Below are 21,757 nucleotides of genomic sequence, written 5' to 3' on the forward strand. Positions count from 1 at the left end.
GGCAACAAAAGCAAAAACGGACTATATCAAACTAAAAGCTTTTACACAACAAAGGAAACCAACAAAACAAAAAGGCAACCTACTGAAAGGGAAAAGATATCTACAAATCAGGTTATCTGATAAAAAATACTGAAATTATATAAAGAACTCATTCAACTCAACACCAAACAACCCAATCTAAATAAAAAATGGACAGAGGACCTGAATAGACATTGTTCCAAAGGAGAAATACAGATGGCCAACAGACACATGAAAAGATGCTCAACATCCCTCGTCAGGGAAATGCAAATCAAAACTACAATGAGCTATCACCTTCACACCAGTCAGCATGCCTAGTATCAAACAAATTCCAACCGTTGGTCAGGATGTGGAGGAAAGGCAACCCTCCTGCACTGCTTGGGGGAATGCAAACTGGTGCAGTCACTATGAAAAATAGCATGGAGGTTCCTCAAAAAATGGAAAATACCGTATGATCCAGGAATTCCACTATTGGGGTTATCAACACAAAACCACTAATTTAAAAAAATATGTGCACCCCGGGGCGCCTGGGTGGCTCAGTCGTTAAGTTGTTAAGCATCTGCCTTCGGCTCAGGTCATGATCCCAGGGTCCTGGGATTGAGCCCTGCATTGGGCTCCCTGCTCCACAGGAAGCCTGCTTCTCCCTCTCCCACTCCCCCTGCTTGTGTTCTCTCTCGCTGCATCTCTGTCAAATAAATAAAATCTTTAAAAAAAAAAAATGCATCCCTATGATCACTGCAGCATTTTTTTTTTAAAGATTTTATTTATTTATTTGACAGAGCCGCAGCGAGAGAGGGAACAGAAGCAGGGGGAGTGGGAGAGGGAGAAGCAGGCCTCCCGTGGAGCAGGGAGCCTGATGCAGGGCTTGATCCCAGGACCCCCCGGGATCATGACCTGAGCCGAAGGCAGACACTTAACGACTGAGCCACCCAGGCGCCCCACTGCAGCATTATTTATAATTTGCTAACATACGGAAGCAACCTAAGTATCCATCAATAGATGAATGGATAAAGAAGATGTGGTATATACTTCGTGCTTTGCAGTTTTTGTTTTGTTTTTAACAAACTGAAGGTCTGTGGCAACTCTGCACTGAGCAAGTCTATTGGCACATTTTCCTAACAGTATTTCCTCCTTTTGTGTCTCTCATATTTTGGCAATTCTCATAGGTCAAACTTTGTCATTATTATATTTGTTATGGTGATCTGGGATCTTTGAGGTTACAATTGTAATTGTTTTAGGGTGCCGTGAATAACACCTATACATGACAGCAAACTTAATAAATGTGTGTGTTCTCATTGCTCCACTGACTAGGCATTCTCTCCCCTCCTCGGCCTCCCTATTTCCTGAGACACAACTCTGAAATTAGAGGCCACTGTAGGATTATTCACTGGCCTAAGTGTTCAAGTGAAGGCAAGAGTCACAGGTTGCTCACTTAACTGAAGGGTAGAAGTAACGAAGCCTGGTGAGGAAGGCATGTTAAAAGCCAAGATGGGCCGAAAACTATGCCTCTTGTGCCACAGAGCCAAGTTGTGAATGCAAAAAGTTCTTGAAGGAAAGTAACAAAACTAGTACTCCAGTAAATACGGGAGTGATAACAAAGTGAAACGGCCTTATTCCTGATAGGCAGAGTTTGAGTGATTTGGATAGAAGAATAAACCACACCATTCCCTTAAGCCAGTTAAAGCTGAATCCAGAGCAAGACCTTAACTCTCTTCAATTCTATGAAGGCTGAGAGAAATGAGGAAGCTGCCGAAGAGAAGGCAGAGGTTTGGTTTGTTCCTGAGGTTTAAGGAAAGAGGTCATCTCCATACGTAAAAGTGCAAGATGAAGCAGCAGGTGCTGATGGAGAAGCTGACAGTTCTCCAGAAGATCTAGCTAAGATAATTAATGAAGGTGGCTACACAACAGATTTTCAGTGTAGATGAAACTGCCATCAGTTTGGAAGAAGACGGAAGAAGAAGATGCCAGTTAGGACTTCCATAGCTAGACAGGAGAAGTCAGTACCTGACTTCAAATCCTCAAAGAATAGGCTAACTCTCTTGTCAGGGGCTAACGCAGCTGGTGATTTTTGAGACCAATGCTCACTTACCATTCGGAAAATCCTAGGGCCCTTCAGAATTATGCTAAATCTACTCTTCCTCTGCTCTGTAAATGGAAAAACAAAGCCTGGATGACAGCACATCTGTTTACATCATGGTTTACTGAATATTTTAAGCCCACTTTTGAGACGTACTGCTCAAAGGAAAAAAAAAGATTCTTTTCAAAATATGACTGCTCACTGACAATGAACCTGGTCACCCAAAGCTCTGATGGAGATGTACAGTGAGATTAAGGTTTTCAATTCTGCTAACACAGCATTCCTTCTGCAGGCCATGGATCAAGGAGTCATTTCAACTTTCAAGTCTTAATACTTAAGAAATACATTTTGTAAGGCTGTAGCCGCCATAGACAAGTGATTCCTCTGATGGACCTGGGCAAAGTCAACTGAAAACCTTCTGGAAAGGATTCACCATTCTAGCTGCCATTAAGAACATGTGTGATTCATGGGAGAAATTGATTCTCACCCATATGGATGACTTTGAGGGGTTCAAGACTTCAGAGGAGAAAGTAACTAGGGTAGAAACAGCAAAAGAACTGGAATCAGAAGTGGACCCTGAAGATGGAACTGAACTGATGCAACCCCATGACAAAACTTGAACAGATAAGTTGCTGCTACTTAGGGATGAACAAAGCAAGTGGTTTCTTGACATGGAATCTACTCCTGGTGAAGATGCTGCGAAGATTGTTGAAATGACAACAAAGGATTTAGAATATTACACCAACTTAGTTGATAAAACAGTGGCAGGGTTTGAGAGAATGGACTCCTAATTTTGAAGTAAGTTCTACTGTGGGTAAAATGTCAAGCAGCATCACATGCTACAGAGAAATCGTTTGTGAAAGGAAGAGTCCATCGATGCAGCAAACTGACGTCACGGTCTTTTTTTTTTTAAGATTTTATTTATTTATTTATTTTTTAAAGATTTTATTCACTCATTTGACAGAGAGAGACACAGCGAGAGAGGGAACACAAGCAGGGGGAGCGGGAGAGGGAGAAGCAGGCTTCCTGCTGAGCAGGGAGCCCGATGTGGGGCTCAATCCCAGGACCCCGGGATGACTTGAGCCGAAGGCAGACGCTTAACCACCGAGCCACCCAGGCGCCCCGTCATTTTCTTATTTAAAGAAATGGCCACAGCCACCCTGACTTTCGTTCACCAGCACCCTGATCAGTCAGCAGCCATCAGGCAAATCCCTCCAACAGAAGACTAACAAGTTACTGAAAGCTCAGACAGTATTTTACTTATCAATGAAGCATTTTTTATTTAAAAGTCGGTACAGCTCATCCTTGAACAACATAGGTTTGAACTGCACAGATCCACTTACATGAAGATGATTTTGATAAGTACAGTACTATAAATGTATTTTCCTTGTGGTTTCCTTAATGTTCTCTTTAACTTAATTTATTGTAAGAATACACTAACATAATACATATAACATACAAAGTAGGTGTTAATTGACCATTTTATGTTATCACTAAGGCTCTGGTCAACAGTAGGCTATTCATTAAATTTAGGGGGGAGTTGGGGCACCTGGGTGGCTCAGTGGGTCTGCCTTCAACTCAGGTCATGATCCCAGGGTCCTGGGATGGAGCCCCCCAATCAGGCTCTCTGCTCCGCGAGGAGTCTGCTCCTGCCTACCACCCCCGCCCCCGCTCATGCACGCGCACACTCTCTCAAATAAATTAATCTTTAAAGTTTAAGGGGAGTCAAAAGTTACACAGATTTCCAACTGCACAGGGGGCGGCATCCCTAGTCCCTGAGTCGTTAAGGGTCAACTGTACATTGCTTTTTTTTTTTCGATATTTATTTTTTTCAATTATAACATTGCTTTTTTAGACATAATGCCACAGCACTCTTAGCAGACTACAGTAGAGTGCAAACACAACTTAATATACCGGGAAACCAAAAAATTCATTTGACTTGTTTTATTACAATATCTGCTTCACTGCGACGGTTTGGAACTGAATCCGCAGTATCTGAGGTATGCCTGTATAACACGTACAATGGAATATTACTCAACCGTAAGAAAGGACGAAATCTTGCCATCTGCAACAACAGGGAAGGACCTAGAGGGTATTATGCTGAGTGAAATGAGAGAGAGAAAAACACACGCTGTATGATCTAATTTATATGTGAAATCAAAAACAAAAAACCGAGCTCACAGATCCAGGGAACATCTGCTGGTTGCCTGACAGGAGGGTCGAGGGGATGAGCAAAATGGTGCAAGGGGATTAAAAGGTACAAACCTCCAGTTACAAAATAAATTAAGACATGGGAACAAAATGTACAGCGCAGGACATATAATTAATAATACGTAATACCATGTATTGTGTGGTGACAGACAGCAGCTAGATTTATCACGGAAAACACTTCATGCACAAAACTTCTGATTCACCGTGCTGTACTCCTGAAACTAATATAACATTAGTGCTGTAGGTCAACTACACTTCAATAACAAATAAACCCAACTTTTAAAAAATTGCCTTCAAGAACTGCTGTAGGGCATTCTGAGGAAGAAATACAAAACATGCTAAATTCTCAGGGTGGGCTAAGCACCCGCGAATCGGAATCCGTCGCTCTTCCACGCTAAGTCACTGTACCCTGTCCGGCAGCCATCAGTCCCACTCACGGGCCTCCGTGTTAATGGAATAACAGATGTTACTTTCAAGATTCCATTCTTACTCGTATGATCTATAAAACTGGAGTAACTTTGTCAGTAGCCTGCCAGAGGCTGAAGATGGTAAAATGTCTGTGCTTTGAGGACTGAAACTTATGACCTGCTAGTTCAAAAGCAATCATTTTGGGGGCGCCTGGGTGGCTCAGTTGGTTAAGCGTCTGCCTTCGGCTCAGGTCATGATCCCAGGGTCCTGGGATCGAGGCCCTGCACGAAGGCCCCTCGTGGGCCTCCCTGCTCAGCAGAAAGTCTGCTGTTCCCTCCCCCCTCGTGCTCCCCCTCATGTTCTCTCAAATAAATAAAATCTTAAAAAAAAAAAAAAACAGCAGTCATTTGCACATACGCTTTCAGGTGTGGCTCGAAGAGCGTGCCAACCAGATGCTCGGTGAGCGGGACGTGTGTACCTCTGTGTGTGGTCATGACAGGGCCTACCACGCTGCCGCCACTGTGGCTCCACCTTCCAGAGCTACTGACTACAGAACTGCTCCTCAGCTCACCTCATGGACACTGGCCTGGCCCTCTAGGCAACGGTGACACAATTCTGCTTACCTAAGAGAAAGTAGCCAATGTTATTAAAAAGCTCTAAAAGCAAAATAAAATCACCTTTTCCCTTGAATGTGATCACTTGACGGGTTCATCTGAGTAACATCCTCTTATTCAGATGCAGGGAGATCGGTGGGTACCAAACCCACCAACTGTGGTGACATTATCTGGGTATCAAAATGCCATCAAATCTGAGCTATGGAAGTAATCAGGACACAACCGAATTTTAACCATTGTCTCTAAATGACAATATTTTTGCAATAAAATTTAACATGTAATGTTTGGATTCCTTTAATTTTGGTTCCAATCTGTTTGGACTTACAACTTGGAACTGAGTAGAAAGAGCACACTTTGTTTATATTCCGAGTTAACTGATCCAGCAAGTTTTAACATAAACATTAATGGGACATTTGTCTCCTTTAGAGAAACTACAGTTTAAATATTAAAAAGGCTGGAGTGTCCTGCCTCTTATCACTGAGTTGTCCCCTCGGTACTCAGAAATGAGTTCCACCAGTCATAAAGTACAAGGTGACTTACACACAGTCCCTTATCTGAAGAATTAAACTCTGTTTTACTTCAAGCAGGAAGATACAAATCAAAGGAAGCTATCTTTTCTAAGAATTTGTTTTTCACATGACGAATTTTCTGAAGCCCTAAAAACATAGTATTCTTTGCTAATTATCTTTCATATTCCCGTTCAGGGGTCATCCAAATTTTTCTGTAAAAAGCCAGAGAGTAAATACGTGAAGCTTTGCGGCCACACTGTCTCTGCTGTAACTGGTCAGCTCTGCTGCTTGTGGTGCAGAAACAGCCGAAGGCAATACGTAAATAAACAATAGCCGACTTCCGGGAACACTGCATTTACAAAAGCAGGCATATATATATGAGTTTGCCAGTGTCTGCTCTAGTCTACCCCATCTTCCCAGATTGCCCGTAGACTACTTGCAAGGATTCACAAGCCAACCTTTCTACTCTCCCAGTCTAGACTCTGCCCAGTGCCACACCTGAAAATGCCACAAGCCTTTCACCATCTTCCTGGGTACCTAGCATGAGCCAGGCATTATTCCTGGCACTTGGGATGGATGCATCAGTGAGCAAAGCAAACAACTGCTGTTCTCCTGGAACTTCTATTCGGGTGTGACATTTATAGAGCAGCTTAGATTAGGCATGTTCAAAGTATTTTATCTCACTTCACTCTCAATAAGGTCAATGGTATTTTATACTTCTTTCAATGAGGAGAGGTCAGGTTCGTTGTCTAGTATCTCCAGCTGGTAAGTGGCAGAACCTGCCTGACCCTAAAGCGCACACACTTTCTAGCCCACGCTGGATCTACTCTACTGTTTTCCATATTAAATCCAGAATCCTGATTCCATTATCTGAATCCATCCTCCCAGTCCAACCTTGTTTCAAGAAATCTACTCCTTTTGGAAACCCTCCTACACTGTTGGTGGGAATGTAAGCTGGTGCAACCACTCTGGAAAACAGTATGGAGGTTCCTCAAACAGTTGAAAATAGAGCTACCATACGATCCAGCAATTGCACTACTGGGTATTTACCCCAAAGATACAAATGTAGGGATCCGAAGGGGTATGTGCACCCCAATGTTTATAGCAGCAATGTCCACAATAGCCAAACTGTGGAAAGAGCCAAGATGTCCATCGACAGATGAATGGATAAAGAAGATGTGGTATATATACACAACAGAATATTATGCAGCCATAAAAAGGAATGAGATCTTGCCATTTGCAACGACGTGGATGGAACTGGAGGGTGTTATGCTGAGTGAAATAAGTCAATCAGAGAAAGACATGTACCATATGACCTCACTGATATGAGGAATTCTTAATCTCAGGAAACAAACTGAGGGTTGCTGGAGTGGGGGTGGGGTGGGAGGAATGGGGTGGCTGGGTGATAGACATTGGGGAGGGTATGTGCTATGGTGAGCGCTGTGAATTGTGCAAGACTGTTGAATCACAGATCTGTACCTCTGAAACAAATAATGCAATATATGTTAAGAAAAAAAAAAGAAGAAGATAGCAGGAGGGGAAGAATGAAGGGGAATAAGTTGCAGGGGGAGACGAACCATGAGAGACGATGGACTCTGAAAAACAAACTGAGGGTTCTAGAGGGGAGGGGGGTGGGGGGATGGGTTAGCCTGGTGATGGGTATTAAAGAGGGCACGTTCTGTGTGGAGCACTGGGTGTTATGCACAAACAATGAATCATGGAACACTACAGCAAAAACTAATGATGTAATGTATGGTGATTAATATAACAATAAAAAAAATTTAAAAAAAGATATCTACTCCTTTTCATTGTGTATCCTCTGGAGAAATATTCCACCAATACAGAGCCAAGACCCAGTTCAGGACCCCCCACCCCCCCATGTTAGATCCCTGCCTGCGATGCTTGCCCCTCTTTCCAAATTCCACCCAAAAGGCAAGGCCCACCCTTCCCAAGCGGTTCTCTTAACTTTGATCGTACTGATGTCTTGTCTCTCCCTGGGAATAGAGTTCAAAGGCGGCAGAACATGTCCTAAGGACTCGGCATAATGCTTAACCTGGTGATATTCATTATAAAAACATACTAGTGCATATTCTTAGCTTAGTAATAAGACACCAAAATGGAAGTAATTCAAAATCTCCATGTTGCAGAGACACTGACACAAACAGCAAGTGGTCACTGTATGCTGTTCCAGTTCAGGTGAAGGAAGTTTGAATCTGATTTGACTGAAAGATAAACTCTGAAAACACTGGGGGCTTTGGGGTGTTTTTTTTTTTTAATAGCAAATCTCTAATATCAGGGGATCACCATTACCCTTTCTGGCCCACAGGCCGTGAAATCCTGGACAATGGACTAAAAACCATTAGTTGTAATGCACAAAGATTTATCATCTACTATGAGTAGGTGCTGAAATCTGGCTCTGTGCACTTGGGCCAACTAGCCTCTCCATGCCTCCATTTCCTTATTATTAAACTGGGATTAAAAATAGCTACTCTCATAGCATTATAGGATTACAAATAATGTATCAGTACTTGACATATAAACAGTATCTGTCTCAGTGAGTACTAGTTAAGATGAAACATTTCAAATGACATTTTATCATAATTTTAGCTATGTTTAATGATAAAGGTCTTCTAACTGTCATGTATTTCAAAATAAATCAATTACAAGACAACCGTAAGGGAAGCCTAAGAATGAGAGTGAATGCCACGGGCGCTGACCACTCCCCCTTTGCGGGGGAATGAACACAACGTTGGCAGACGAGGACTCTTAGCTCAAGTGCCAAACCACAGCTGCTCTGACTTGGATGCACGCGTCCAAGCTCCTCCCGGCATTAATCCTGGACAAGTCGTGTGAATCCACAAACCAAAAATCTCAAGTGAGAACTTCAAAGAATACCTGTGTTTTTGCAAGCATTTTTTTTAATTAACAAAAGAGACTGACGTTATCAAATTCAAAGGAACTATGGGACTCAAAAAGTTCCAGTTTCTAAGTTGCAGAATCAACACATACTGGAAAAATTCAATGACATTCAAAAAACGTAAGATTAATTCTTTTCATTGAGCTCCTCTCCTTGCATAACAGAGAGAGTGGCGCACCTGTTTCAGGGATTCCGTGGCCTGTCAATGGGAAAAAGAAAAAAGTACATGATCAGAGAGAATGAGAAACAGCGTTACTGCACGAGAGGAATTCTATAAATTTAATGTATCCTTAGGTTAATAAACATATTTAAACTACTAATGGCAAATGCCTACAGTATTTCGATGAATAGGGATTCTTTTTGAAAAGAAGAGTTTAAGGCTTCTAATATATGCTTCAAGTTCTTGCTGTGTTCGCTGTCCCCTTTATAATGGTTTTTCTAGTTCTTATTTGAAAAGAAAAACACTCTGTGACCTATCAGTCTCCCTTCTTCCTCAACATTATTACCTTAAAAAAAATACTTCACAGGTGCTATTTTTTTTAAAGATATTATTTATTTATTTGATAGAGAGAGAGCACAAGCAGGGGGAGCAGCAGGGAGAGGGAGAAGCAGGCTCCGGGGTGAGCAAGGAGCCCGATGCGGGGTTCGATCCCAGGACACTGGGATCATGACCTGAGCTGAAGGCAGATGCTCAACCGACTGAGCCACCCAGGCGCCCCCACAGGTGCTACTTTAAATCTTCAATGCCCAGTGTTATGAACTAGTTGGAAGAACATCCATCCCTTAGCCTTCTTAGATTAGATCATTTGAAGGTAAGAGTACCCACTAATTAAAAATAAAATCATTATATTTTTCCTAAGTAGTGATTTTATAGAAAAAATTTAAAAATTGTTAAGGGTTTATCATCCCCAATTCTTGGATTACAAATTTAATTCTAGTAATAGCTTATTTTTTTTTAATTTGAGAAATGGGTAGTTCAGAAGATACAGGCAACAAGAGATATTATGAATATTGGCTATTAAAGGAGCATGCATTAAGCAATGGAAGAGATTTTTACCAAAACGTTTTTCTTTTAAAATTACTAAGAAAAATTAAAAATCAAGTTAATGTGTCAAGAAACTACCATCTAACAAAGCTACTGAGTCCACTGGGAGGCCAGAGTAGAAGCCACCTCAGACACAGATTGTGTGGAAGACCTTCAGAGCGGAGGCTCCGGAGTCAGGCTGTTGGGTTCATAGCCTCGTTTCCCCACCTTGAAACAGTGTACTACCTGGGCAAGTAACTAAGCACCTCTGTTTTCTCACTGGAAAGATGGAAAAGATGAAAGGAGGAATACCATACAATGACTCTTTCATTTTTAAGGAGAAGAAACTTATAAATGCCTTTAAAAGCTTAAAATGTGTTATCGGTGGTCACCTTCCTAAAAGTCTACTTTCTTTTATGTTCTCTCTCTCTTTTTTTTTTTTTTAAGATTTTATTTATTTATTTGACAGAGAGAGCAGGAACACAAGCAGGGGGAGTGGGGGAAGGAGAAGCAGGCTTCCTGCTGAGCAGGGAGCCCGATGTGGGGCTCGATCCCGGGACCCTGAGATCATGACCTGAGCCAAAGGCAGACGCTTAACAACTGAGCCACCCAGGCACCCCTTTTATGTTCTTAAAAGTTGAGCTTCAGGGGTGCCTGGGTGGCTCAGTCAGTTGAGCTTCCAACTCTTGATTTCTGCTCAGGTCATGATCTTAGGGTTGTGAGATCAAGCCCTGCGTCAAGTTCTGTGCTGGACACGGAGCCTGCTTAAGATTCTCTCCCTCTGCCCTGCCCCTGCTCTAAAAAAAAAAAGAAAAAAGTTGAGCTTGATATTGGACTGTTTTCTTTAAAAACACATACTCAGAGAGTGAAAAGAAATAAGACTGCTACTGAAAACTATTATTTTATTATCTCGAAGTCATTTAAGACATTTCCCCCCATACAAAAGATATCCCCATGTAGAACACGGGAGTCAAAAACAAAACTGTATAATATGAAATTAGCATCACACATGTCAACTGTTTCACTGAGCAAAGCACAGTACACAGAAGTCTATCGAGGACCAAGATTTAACTTAGGGATTTCCCCGATACTATGTTCTGGCTCCCAGATGATCCCCAACGGGCAGTTATAAGATGTCGTATTTTCAATACAGTACCTTAGCAAGATCTTCTTTTAACTTGTTGTACTGCACCACATCAAAATGCTGTTTCTTTGATTTCTTATGGAAGAAGTGAAGAAACTGCCTACTCTTAACAGCTGCGTAAGTATAATCCTAAAAGGAAAAAATAAAAAAAAGAACATGTTTTAAATGAACATAATGTCTCTGCAAGAAAGACACTTGCTTAGCAACACTAAAGCAAAAGCAGGCAGATGAGTAAAATATTTGCAGTGGCCAGCAGAGCAAGCAGAAGGCAACACAAGTAAAACATTTCATCTTGCGTGAGATCAGCTGCTGCTTTCGAAAGCAAGCTGGGAAGAGAAATCACACATATTCTTGATAGAAAGGAGCAAAACAAAACTGTTTTGGCACAATAATCATGCAATGAAGCTAAAGTTACTGAGTGTTTTTGCAATACATATTCAATTTTATTTATAAAGACACAGAACAAAATTTGATGTGTTTATCTCCATGGAGAAATTTATGAGCTATACTATTTATTTCTCTATAGAGGTTAAAGTTTTGCTGTGCTGTATATAAATCTATATCCTCATGAAAAATAACAGCAACATTTATCAGCTTATAAAAACCCAGAGAGCAATTCAGTAAATAAAAAAGGCTTTGGGCGCCTGGGTGGCTCAGTCATTAAGCGTCTGCCTTCGGCTCAGGTCATGATCCCAGGGTCCTGGGATCCAGCCCCACATCGGGCTCCCTGCTCCGCGGGAAATCTGCTTCTCCCTCTCCCACTCCCCCTGCTTGTGTTCCTGCTCTCGCTGTGTCTCTCTCTGTCAAATAAATAAAATCTTAAAAAAAATAAAATAAAAAATAAAAATAAAAATGAAAATGGCTTTATTGCTCATTACTTCAGTTGGATAAGGAATTATTTGCAAAACATGTTCCAACTTCCCATTTTCCTAACAAACTACTTACCTGTCGAGTGACGATAAAGTATGCAAAAAAGACCATGGAATTTGCAAATGTGATGAAGTACGTCACTGGTTCCATAATATCCCAGGAGTACACCCACCAAGTGAGCCAGGCCAGTGCCCCGCCCTGAACAGACAGCAGTGCTAATCCGGCCCACAGAAGTCCGCTGGTTTTGGCTTCTGAGCGAGCTTCGATGCCAGCTTTTATCTGAGGGGCAAAAACAGCCTGGTTCAGCTTACAGGCTACCAACTCACGGGGAAAGAAAAGAAGGAACAAAAGTAAAATAATACCTATCTGCATTATTTTAACGAGGTCTGATTTAGGGACAAGTTATGAAACAGACACATTCACAAGTGATCACTAATTTCCAAATCAGTTCATTAAGTGAGTCATATAAATTATAAATTATAAAGGTAATACCTGCTTGTGGGGGAAAAAATTAAATAGTATAGAAAAATTAAATAGTATAGAAAAAATTAAAGAGTATAGAAATTAAATAGTATAGAAAGGTATACAATGAAAAACTCAAGAGGCTGTCCTCTGAAACCTAAAATTACGTGCCTATTTTCTTTGCCCCAGCAACTGCACTTCTAGGAATGCGCCCCATAGGTATCCTTGCTCACACACGGTTCATTACAGATTCTCAAGAGTAAAAGACTGACACTTGTGCATATATCTACCAAGCTCTTATGCAGCAGTAGTGAGGACACCACATACCAATGTTTAGATCCCTCCAGGATACATGGTTGGTGAAAAAAGGGGAGAATAGTACGTAATGGTGTATGCCCTTTTCGGAAAAAGGGAACAAAATAACCTATTTGTACTTGTGTGTATGCAGACGAAGAAAATCTAACGTGATCCATGCGTGTTAGGATATGGCAGGTGGAGGAGAACTTTCCATTGGCACCTTTCCAGATTTTCAAGTCTTAATGCGAGTCGGTATATTGCCAACTTTTTAAAAAGCAAAAAACAAAAATGTGGATACACAATCCAACAAATAAAATTTAAAAGTCCCTCACTCTACCATCTCCTAAGTATCCTCAGAGGATACTATTAAAAGTTTCTTTTATTTCCAGAAACTTCCTATTCAGATACAAAGATACGCAAGACACCCATCCATTTTTAAAAGTCACAAATGGGTTCAGAGGTTTCAAAGATGCCGTTTTTTCCCCTTAAATTAAAACAAACATGGGGAGCCTGGGTGGCTCAGTCGTTAAGCATCTGCCTTCGGCTCAGGTCATGATCCCAGGGTCCCGGGATCCAGACCCCCGACGTCGGGCTCCCTGCTCAGCGGGAGGCCTGCTTCTCCCTCTCCCACTCCCCCTGCTTGTGTTCCCTCTCTTGCTGTGTCTCTTTCTCTGTCAAATAAATAAATAAAATCTTTAAGTAAATAAATAAAACAAACTCCAACCCCGCCTCCCCAAAAAAGTTCCAATTTTTTTCCTCCATCAATGACTAACTTCGGATGCTAGGAAGCCATGGCCAACTTCCCAGCTGGCCATCTGGTAAGCAGAGCTGGGGCCATGGGCCTATTCTCTAAAAAAGGGACCAGGAATCCTGCAGCCAGTGCGACGGGCTCATCTGCTCCTCAAGTCAGCGAGACGCTGCGGCCAGTGGCGGAGGAGGGGCGGCACCGCACCAGTTCAAGATGGCAGCTCGGGCTGGGCCGCCAGGCGCTACCCATGCACCTTCACTGTCTCTGCTTCCCCACCTGAAGGATGACAAAGGTAACGGTACCAAACGCACAGGCTCATCGTGAGGACTGAAGGAGAAAACGAGCCTAGGTAGAGCACTCACAGAAACATTCACTTAGCAAGTGCTCAGTCAACAGTATTACTTTCAGGCAGACCCAACGGTGTCGCTTCCTAACCTGTTCAAGGGGCTGCAGCTGTCCCTTCAGGTGGTCAATCCTCTCCAGCAAGTGGTGCTCTCTCTTTTTCTGAAACTCTTCTAAGTGCAAAGCTGTGAACAGTCTGTGAACCAAGGATTTCACATTGTCCATCTCCGTAGCATGCTCCATACTCACTTTCTCTGACAAAAGACACAAAGGACACGTAAGGCCGTCACCACACTTCTTCCTCCAGGCTCTCCGACTCCCAGGAACCCAACCTGCGTGCCCGTGGCTGGCGGCCTGGGCGCTCTAAGTCCTAGGGAGGCATCTGGGATTGGCCTTTCTTCCTGTCTGAGGTGATTCGTCCCTCCCACAGAAACACAGTCTGGAATGATAAATTACTATACAGTAGGCTTTAAATTCTTTATGTTTTGGGTGCCTGGGTAGCTTGGTTGGTTGGGCGACTGCCTTCGGCTCGGATCATGATCCTGGAGTCCCTGGATCGGGTCCCACATCGGGCTCCCTGCTCAGTGGGGAGTCTGCTTCTCCCTCTGACCCTCCCCCCTCTCATGTGCTCTCTCTCTCTCTAATAAATAAGTAAAATCTTAAATAAAATAAAATAAAAATAAATAAATTCTTTATGTTTTTTGTCTTTTTTCTTTTGTACTAGGACTTTACTGTTTCTTTAAAAATCTTCACACAGGAAAAGGTTTCCATCTACCAGAATCCAGGTGCATGCCTCACCTTAGTTTGTAACACTTCAGTTTATGGGTGCATTTTGTTGTTGTTGCTTCAAGTTTTTATGTAAATTCTAGTTACTTAAAATATAGTGTAATACTGATTTCAGGAATAGAATTCAGTGATTTGTCACTTACATACAACACCCAGTGCTCATCACAAGTGCTCTCCTTATGGTCATTTTTGATACTTGACTTCAACCTAAGATCCCTCCCCCTAGACCCCAGCCATCCATTCAAAAATTACTTTAGGACACGCAGGGAGGGAAGCTGGTGTACACATGTGTAAACAAAAGCATAATACACATTTGAAAAGCAATTAAAGTGTAAGTTCTTCTCAACAAGATGTAGATCTGAAAGGAGGTTCACACTGATAAGAAAGGAAGTCAGTTTCTAAGTTTTTAACAAAGTTCTTTTTCTTTTGCTTATGGATTTCTCTTGATCCTTCTGTCTCTGTGGATCTATAAACTCCCACAAAAACTGGGCTATAATGCTTCTTTCCTGAGGAACTGCTGCTCAGTACTGTAAGGGAACTAGAGGTGGGGGGGCGAGGTGGGATGAGGCGGGACAGACCTGCCCACCAGCAGCGCACACTTGCAGCCACAGGAGGCTTAGGGCCCTGGAGTCAGGACTAGCCCAGTGAGGCTCCAGTGAGCCTCCAGTGCGTGCCAGCAGGCCTCAAGTTATTTCCCTTCCATCTCCACCCACTGCCTTCAAGAGTTGAGCGTGGACTTTAATCCCTTCCACATTCTAAGCAACAGCTGCAATGAACAAGTGAGAAGTCGAAGTTCCCTTCCAGGCTTCTGAGATTTGTAGAACAGTCAGAGAGCCCTTTGGTTTTGATGAAAAATGTACTGCTATTTAAAAGGCCTTAAAAAAAAAAATTAAAGGTCTACATATAGAAGAAAGGTACAGATGGGGCACGATTCTGTCCCAAGCAGTGGAGCATATCCAGGACAAACAAAGCCAGACACCAAAGTGATAAGGAGAGGTTTCAATCAGTAACCACTGCGATGAGGAAGAGGATCCAGTGTGAACTGAGCTCAACTTCTACTTGTGCAGAGGTGGCTGGGCGTTTTCAGGGAAGGAGGGGAACCCTGGGAAACATCGGGGGCCTTAAGAAGCAGAAATCTACAAAACCTCGACGTGATGGCTGTTGGTTAACCAGACTAGGCCATTTGTGTTGTTAATGAGCACTTAGGCGGAAGAGGAACAGACAGAGGGCAGTGTGCAAGTCAGAGCAAGGCAGCCACCCCGCTGGGGGGTGAGACCAAGAATTCCCTCCCTGCATGTCTGTGGTTCTCAGGTCCTTGAGATGGCAGTTCTGGGCGGTAGAAGCTGTACACTTCAAAGGCACAGAGAAAGGATTTATAATTGCAAGCTTTCCAAAGTAACTGCTAGAAGAGGGGGTTCACGGACCTATGTGCTTATCACCAGGCTTTCCCTGGACAAACAGTTCTCCTAACCGTGCTGTACTTCCCCAGGCAAGCATTTTAGGAGGGCTGTAGTCTAATCCTAGGGATAAGGCCCTTGAGCTGGCAGAAGCTCTGCTGGTGTTTGTTCAAGTCTCTTAGGGGTGGGGGGCGAACAAAATCATTTGTGTGGAGAATCTGCAATCTTTTTTTTTTTTAAGATTTTATTTATTTATTTGACAGAAAGAGACACAGCGAGAGAGGAAACACAAGCAGGGGGAGTGGGAGAGGGAGGAGCGGGCTTCCGAGGAGGGAGCCCGACGCGGAGCTCCATCCCAGGACCCTGGGACCATGACCTGAGCCGAAGGCAGGCGCTTAACGACTGAGCCACCTAGGCGCCCTGAGAATCCGCAATCTTTTTATAGGTCATGGCTGAGGTCTAGTCAAGAAGAGGGCTCAGGGGGTGCCTGGGTGGCTCAGTTGGTTGAGCGACTGCCCTCAGCCCAGGTCATGATCCCGGAGTCCTGGGATCGAGTCCCGCATCTGGCTCCCTGCTCAGCAGGGAGTCGGCTTCTCCCTCTGACCTTCCTCCCTCTCATGCTCTCTCTCTACCATTCTCTCTCTCTCAATAAATAAATAAAAAAAAAAATCTTTAAAAAAAGAAAAAAAAAAAAGAAGAGGGCTCAGAGGCACCTGGCTCAAGTTTGGTCAAAGAGAGAGTCTTTGTTAAGTGACACAAAATGTTTATCTGAGTTCAGTGACAAGCTATGGTCTTTCAGAAATGGCACCGCAAAATTCATATGTTGTGTTACCAATTTAAACATTTCTCTAAATAAATAAACATTTGTCTGGGGTATCGCCTAACAAAAACCAGAAGCTGTTTATTCCTTTTATAGGTGTCCTCAATGTGGATTTCATTTTCACATCCTGAATTTTCAAATACAAATTTGCCAATGCTTTAGAAAAGAAACGGAGTTTAAATACATCTTTTAATTCCGAATTTATAATTTTACAAACTGAATTTTCTATTAATCCAGTATAATTCCTCTGTCATCTTCCTTCCAACCATAGCTCCTGTGCCCGTTAGTTGAATTCACACTGTGAGCCTGAGCCGGTGGGACTTGGTGTTCAGCAAGGCACCTGGTAAGCCCGAGGACAGGGAGGCGTGGGCGCGCCCAGGCAACATGATCCCAGCAAACCACCCCTCCAGGCAGGGAGAAGGCTCTCCTCCCAGTAAGCTGGCAGGAGGGAGGCCGCAATTTAGTCCACACGGACCTAAAGCTTATGTGACATGTTGGGGCTTGCAGGAGAGTAAGGTCAAGTAGAACAATGAGATGCCTTAAAAAAACGTTTATTTCCACTTGTTTCCTCAAATACCCAACCCACAGAAAGGAGACAGAAGACCTTCCAGAGTACTGGGGACTCACTGAACATGAACTTTCTATCTTAACAGGGGTTTCCATTTCTGTATTTCTCAACTTCTACCATCCTTCTCTCTTAAATACTGCCCTGATTTTTAAGAAAAATTAACAGTAGGGCGCCTGGGTGGCTCAGATGGTTAAGCGTCTGCCTTCGGCTCAGGTCACGATCCCAGGGTCCTGGGATCAAACCCTGCATCGGGCTCCCTGCTCAGCAGGAAGCCTGCTTCTCCCTCTGCTTCTCTCTCTCTCTCTCTCTCCCCCCTCCTCTGTCTCTCATGAATAAATAAATAAAATCTTTAAAAAAAAAAAAAGAAAAATTAACAGAAGAAAGTTCACAGTTGTTGAAATGACAGACTCATTTTAATTTCTCTACTTGTGTTTGAAAATTCCATAAAACTTTCAAACATACAATTAAAATTTTGAAGTACGTTTTTTTCTTCAAGGGATCTTCAGAGAAATGGCTGACACCAATGCTGGGGTACAAGATCAGACCGGATCATCTAGTTACACCAGAAAGTAAGAAAAAGCTTGAAATAAAAATGGGGGCAAGTCACAAGATATGGGAGCTATGGTGTTCAACTGGACCCATTATCATTAGTGGGAGCCCCCTTAAGCTCCTTGGGACTTACTCCCATTTCTCTGTGTTAGCCTTTATTCTTTTTTAATCTAAATCCCCTCCCCTCCCCTATCCCCTTCTCATTGGCACCTTCTGACACTTCTTGGCTCATGCAGAATTGGGAGACTCTGGCTGCAATATGACTTTTCAATTCCAGCAGCCCTCCCACATCTACCAGTCAGCACTTAGCATCCTAACTATAAACAAGAGCCTGCCCTTATTTATTGATCTATTTATTAAGGCACAGACTTACTAATTCCTTCTTGCTGCATTCTACCGTCACAGCTTACTGGGAACAGAAGCCTCTGGAGCCAATACTGGCAGGAACACTTAAACTTAACTGGTGATTTGCTGGAGGCTCAGTGTGGACCGGTTTGAGAAATAAAACACATTCATGAGTTTTACCTCCAGGAGTCCCACAGGTACTCACAGTGAAGGTCAGAGATCACACATAACCTGGTGCTTGGAGCAGGGAGAGGGGAAAAGTAACCATTCTGCATCAGCCCTGAGCATAACTTTCTCCACAGCAAGGAAACTACTTTACCAGAGCCTTCTCTGGCTTGGAAGAAGGGCAATGAGCACACTCCAGCCCCGCCCCCCCCCCCCCCCAGTCTTCCTCTCTCACATAGGGGAAGGAAAAATAAAAAGGCTAAGAAACTCTTCTGAAAGTTGCAGCCCGGGAATTCTGGCCCAATACAACACCCGAGATTCAATCATAGGTTTAGAGAATGCTTCTCCCCCACCCTCAAGACCTTACCACCACATCAACAGGGCCGCAGTTCTGTGCCAGAGGCAGACTCCAAGAAAGAATTTCTAGGGAAACTCAGAGACAACAGGGAAGACAAAAACAGAGACACTAGAAGAAACTCAAGTGTCTGATACCTGCAGCTACAGCAAAGAGCCTCTTAGCTGGGTACACATAAAATGCCTCCTTGCTTCAGTTTCTACTATCTAACACGTCATGCCCAACTTTGAACAAAAAATTATGCAGCAAGGGAAAAAGCAAGAAGGCATATCATATTCAAACTGCAGAAAGTCAAAGATAAAGAAAAAACCTTGAAAGAAACCAGAAGAAAGAATGCCTTACCTACCAAAGAGCACAGATGAAAATTACACCTGACCCCTCCCGGAAACGACACCAGCAAGGAGCGGGTAGAGGGAAAACTCAGCCTTGACAGTGATGAAAGAAATTTTCAACTTCATGTCTTGGGCCCTATACTTTCCATTTGCCAACGTCAAAATGACTTGGCAAAACCTCAAAGCAGGGTCTACTTCTGCCCTCACACATGCTGTACATCTGCTTTGTTAAAGAAAACAAACCCAGGGGCACCTGGGTGGCTCAGTCGGTTAAGCGTCTGCCTTCGGCTCAGGTCATGATCTCGGGGTCCTGGGATCGAGCCCCGCATCGGGCTCCCTGCTTGCCGGAAGCCTGCTTCTCCCTCTCCCTTTGCCTGCCGCTCCCCCTGCTTGTGCTCGCTCTCTGTCAAATAAATAAAATCTTAAAAAAAAAAAAAAAGGAAAACCACCCCCAAAGACCATTCTGAACCAAAATTAAAAGGAAGAAACTCCCCTGGTTCCCACAGGATTAAAGTCCGACAGCTCTGAATATACTAGAAACTTAAGGTCGGCAACTTTCTGAAATGTCCTTTGTCTAATGACTTGTAACTTTTTATGCAAGAAAATGTAAATAACCTGCACCAAACGTTCCTTTGACAGAGCACCCTCTGCTTTGTAAAGACTGCGTATCCTGGGCAGCTGTCCTAACCTGGACTCCAATAAAATTCTCTTCCTTTTAGAAATTCTAGAAGGTGCGTTCATTTTATGTCAATGTGGGAAAAAAAAAAAAACCCACAAACCTAGAATTCTGTATCCCACCAAAGTATCCTTCAAAAGTGGAGAAATGAAGACTTTCTCAAAACAAAAGTTGGAGAACTTGCTGCCAGTAGCCCTGCCTTGTGAGAAGTGTTAAAAGTGAAGGGAGGACAATGATGCAAGGTCAGAAACCTAGATCTACATAAATAAAGGAATTCTACGTTAAAGAAGGAATAAGGGGAAGACAAAATTAAAACATATTTTTCCTTTCACTTATTAATTGATGTAACAGTCTGTCCAAAATAATAGCAGCAAAAATTGTATTCAATGCTTATAGCTTATATATGAGTGAAATGAATGATAAGGGATGGGAAGAAAGAATCAGAAATACATGGTTATTTTGGGATGCCTGGGTGGCTCAGTCATTGAGCATCTGCCTTCAGCTCAGGTCATGGTTCCAGGGTCCTGGGATCGAGCCCCACATCCAGCTCCCTGCTCCGCGGGAAGCCTGCTTCTCCCTCTTCCACTCCCCCTGCTTGTGTTCCCTCTCTCACTGTGTCTCTCTCTGTCAAATAAATAAATACAATCTTAAAAAAAAAAAAGGAAAAGAAATACATGGTTATTTCAAGGTACTTGCAATGCCTGTGAAACAGTCTGGTGTTATTTAAAAGTGGATTTGGGGGTGCCTGGCTGGCTCAGTTGGTAGTGCGTGCAATTCTTGGTCTCAGGGCTGTAAGTTCGAGGCCCACAGTGGGTGTAGAGATTACTTAAAATCTTTAGGGGTGTCTATGTGGCTCTGTTGGTTATATCGGCTCAGGTCTTGATCTCAGGGTTCTGAGTTCAAGCCCCACACTGAGTTCAAGCCACGCCCAGCATGGAGCCTACTTGGGCAAAAAAAAAAGAAAAAGAACTTAAAAAAAAGTGAATTTGGGTTAATTGTAAATGTATATTGCAAAATCTAGGGCAATCACTAAAAAAAGTAAAATTTAAAAGTATCACTGATATGATACAATAGAAAATGGAATCATAAAATGCTCCATTAAAACCACAAAAGGCGGGGGTGCCTGGGTAGTCCAGGTCGTGATCTTGGGGTCTTGGGATTGTGCTTTTCCCTCTCCCTCTGCCCCTCCCTCCCCCTGCTCATGTGCATGCACACTCTCTCTAATAAATAAAATCTTAAAAAAACAACACAAAACACATTCAAAGACCAGGAGACAAAATTAGAAACAAAGGGGCAAGAAATAGAAGTAACAAATATGATAGATACTAATCAGACTATAGCAACAATCACTTTAAGATATCGATGGTCTAAAAACACCTTATTAAAAGACTGATTAGACTGGATTAAAAAACAAGGCCCAACTACAGGTTGTCTACAAAAAATCCTCTTTATTTTTTTTATTATGTTATGTTAATCACCATACATTCCATCATTAGTTTTTGATGCAGTGTTCCATGATTCATTGTTTGTGTATAACACCCAGTGCTCCATGCAGTACGTGCCCTCTTTAATACCCATCACCAGGCTAACCCCTCCCCCCACCCCCTCCCCTCTAGAACCCTCAGTTTGTTTCTCAGAGTCCATAGCCTCTCATGGTTTGTCTCCCCCTCCAATTTCCCCCCCTTCATTTAAGAAATCCTCTTTAAATATAAAGACATACATAGATGAAAAGGAAAGGGAGGCAGGAAGATATATCATGCTAACACTAATCAAAAACAAGCTGGAAAAAAAATTATAACTATATATGGATGGATACTAACTAGACTTATTGTGGTGCTCATTTTGCAATATATACAAATATTAAATCATTACGTTGTATATCTGAAACTAATATAAAGGTTTATATATCTAAATGAAAAAGAAAGCTGGAGTAATTATATTAATTTCAGACACAGCGGACTTCAGAGTAAGGAAAGTTATCATGGATAAAGAAGGGCATTACATAATTACATAAAGTAGTCACTTCTCCAAGAAAACACAGTAACTCTTAATGTGTATGTAACTAACAACAAAGTGTCAAAATATGAGAGGCAAAACTGATAGAACTGCAAGGAGGAAGAAAT

At 42.7% G+C, this 21,757-nt stretch overlaps 1 protein-coding gene across 1 annotated transcript in view; it reads right to left on the reverse strand.

The window, feature by feature from the left end:
- Positions 1–7,954: 7,954 nt before the first annotated feature.
- The window catches only part of MCUB (mitochondrial calcium uniporter dominant negative subunit beta), a 93,957-nt gene continuing 80,154 nt past the window's right edge, over positions 7,955–21,757 (reverse strand). Inside the window, 5 exon segments of the mRNA XM_028121327.2 lie at positions 7,955–8,914; positions 8,916–8,953; positions 10,935–11,051; positions 11,868–12,071; positions 13,735–13,895. Coding sequence (XP_027977128.2) covers positions 8,881–8,914; positions 8,916–8,953; positions 10,935–11,051; positions 11,868–12,071; positions 13,735–13,895 — 554 coding nt within the window. The 3' untranslated portion in view covers positions 7,955–8,880.

The sequence above is a fragment of the Eumetopias jubatus genome, unplaced genomic scaffold (genome assembly GCF_037043125.1).
Source record: "Eumetopias jubatus isolate StellerSeaLion01/CBP00866 unplaced genomic scaffold, mEumJub1_p1.0 scaffold_2, whole genome shotgun sequence".
Lineage (NCBI taxonomy): Eukaryota > Metazoa > Chordata > Mammalia > Carnivora > Otariidae > Eumetopias > Eumetopias jubatus.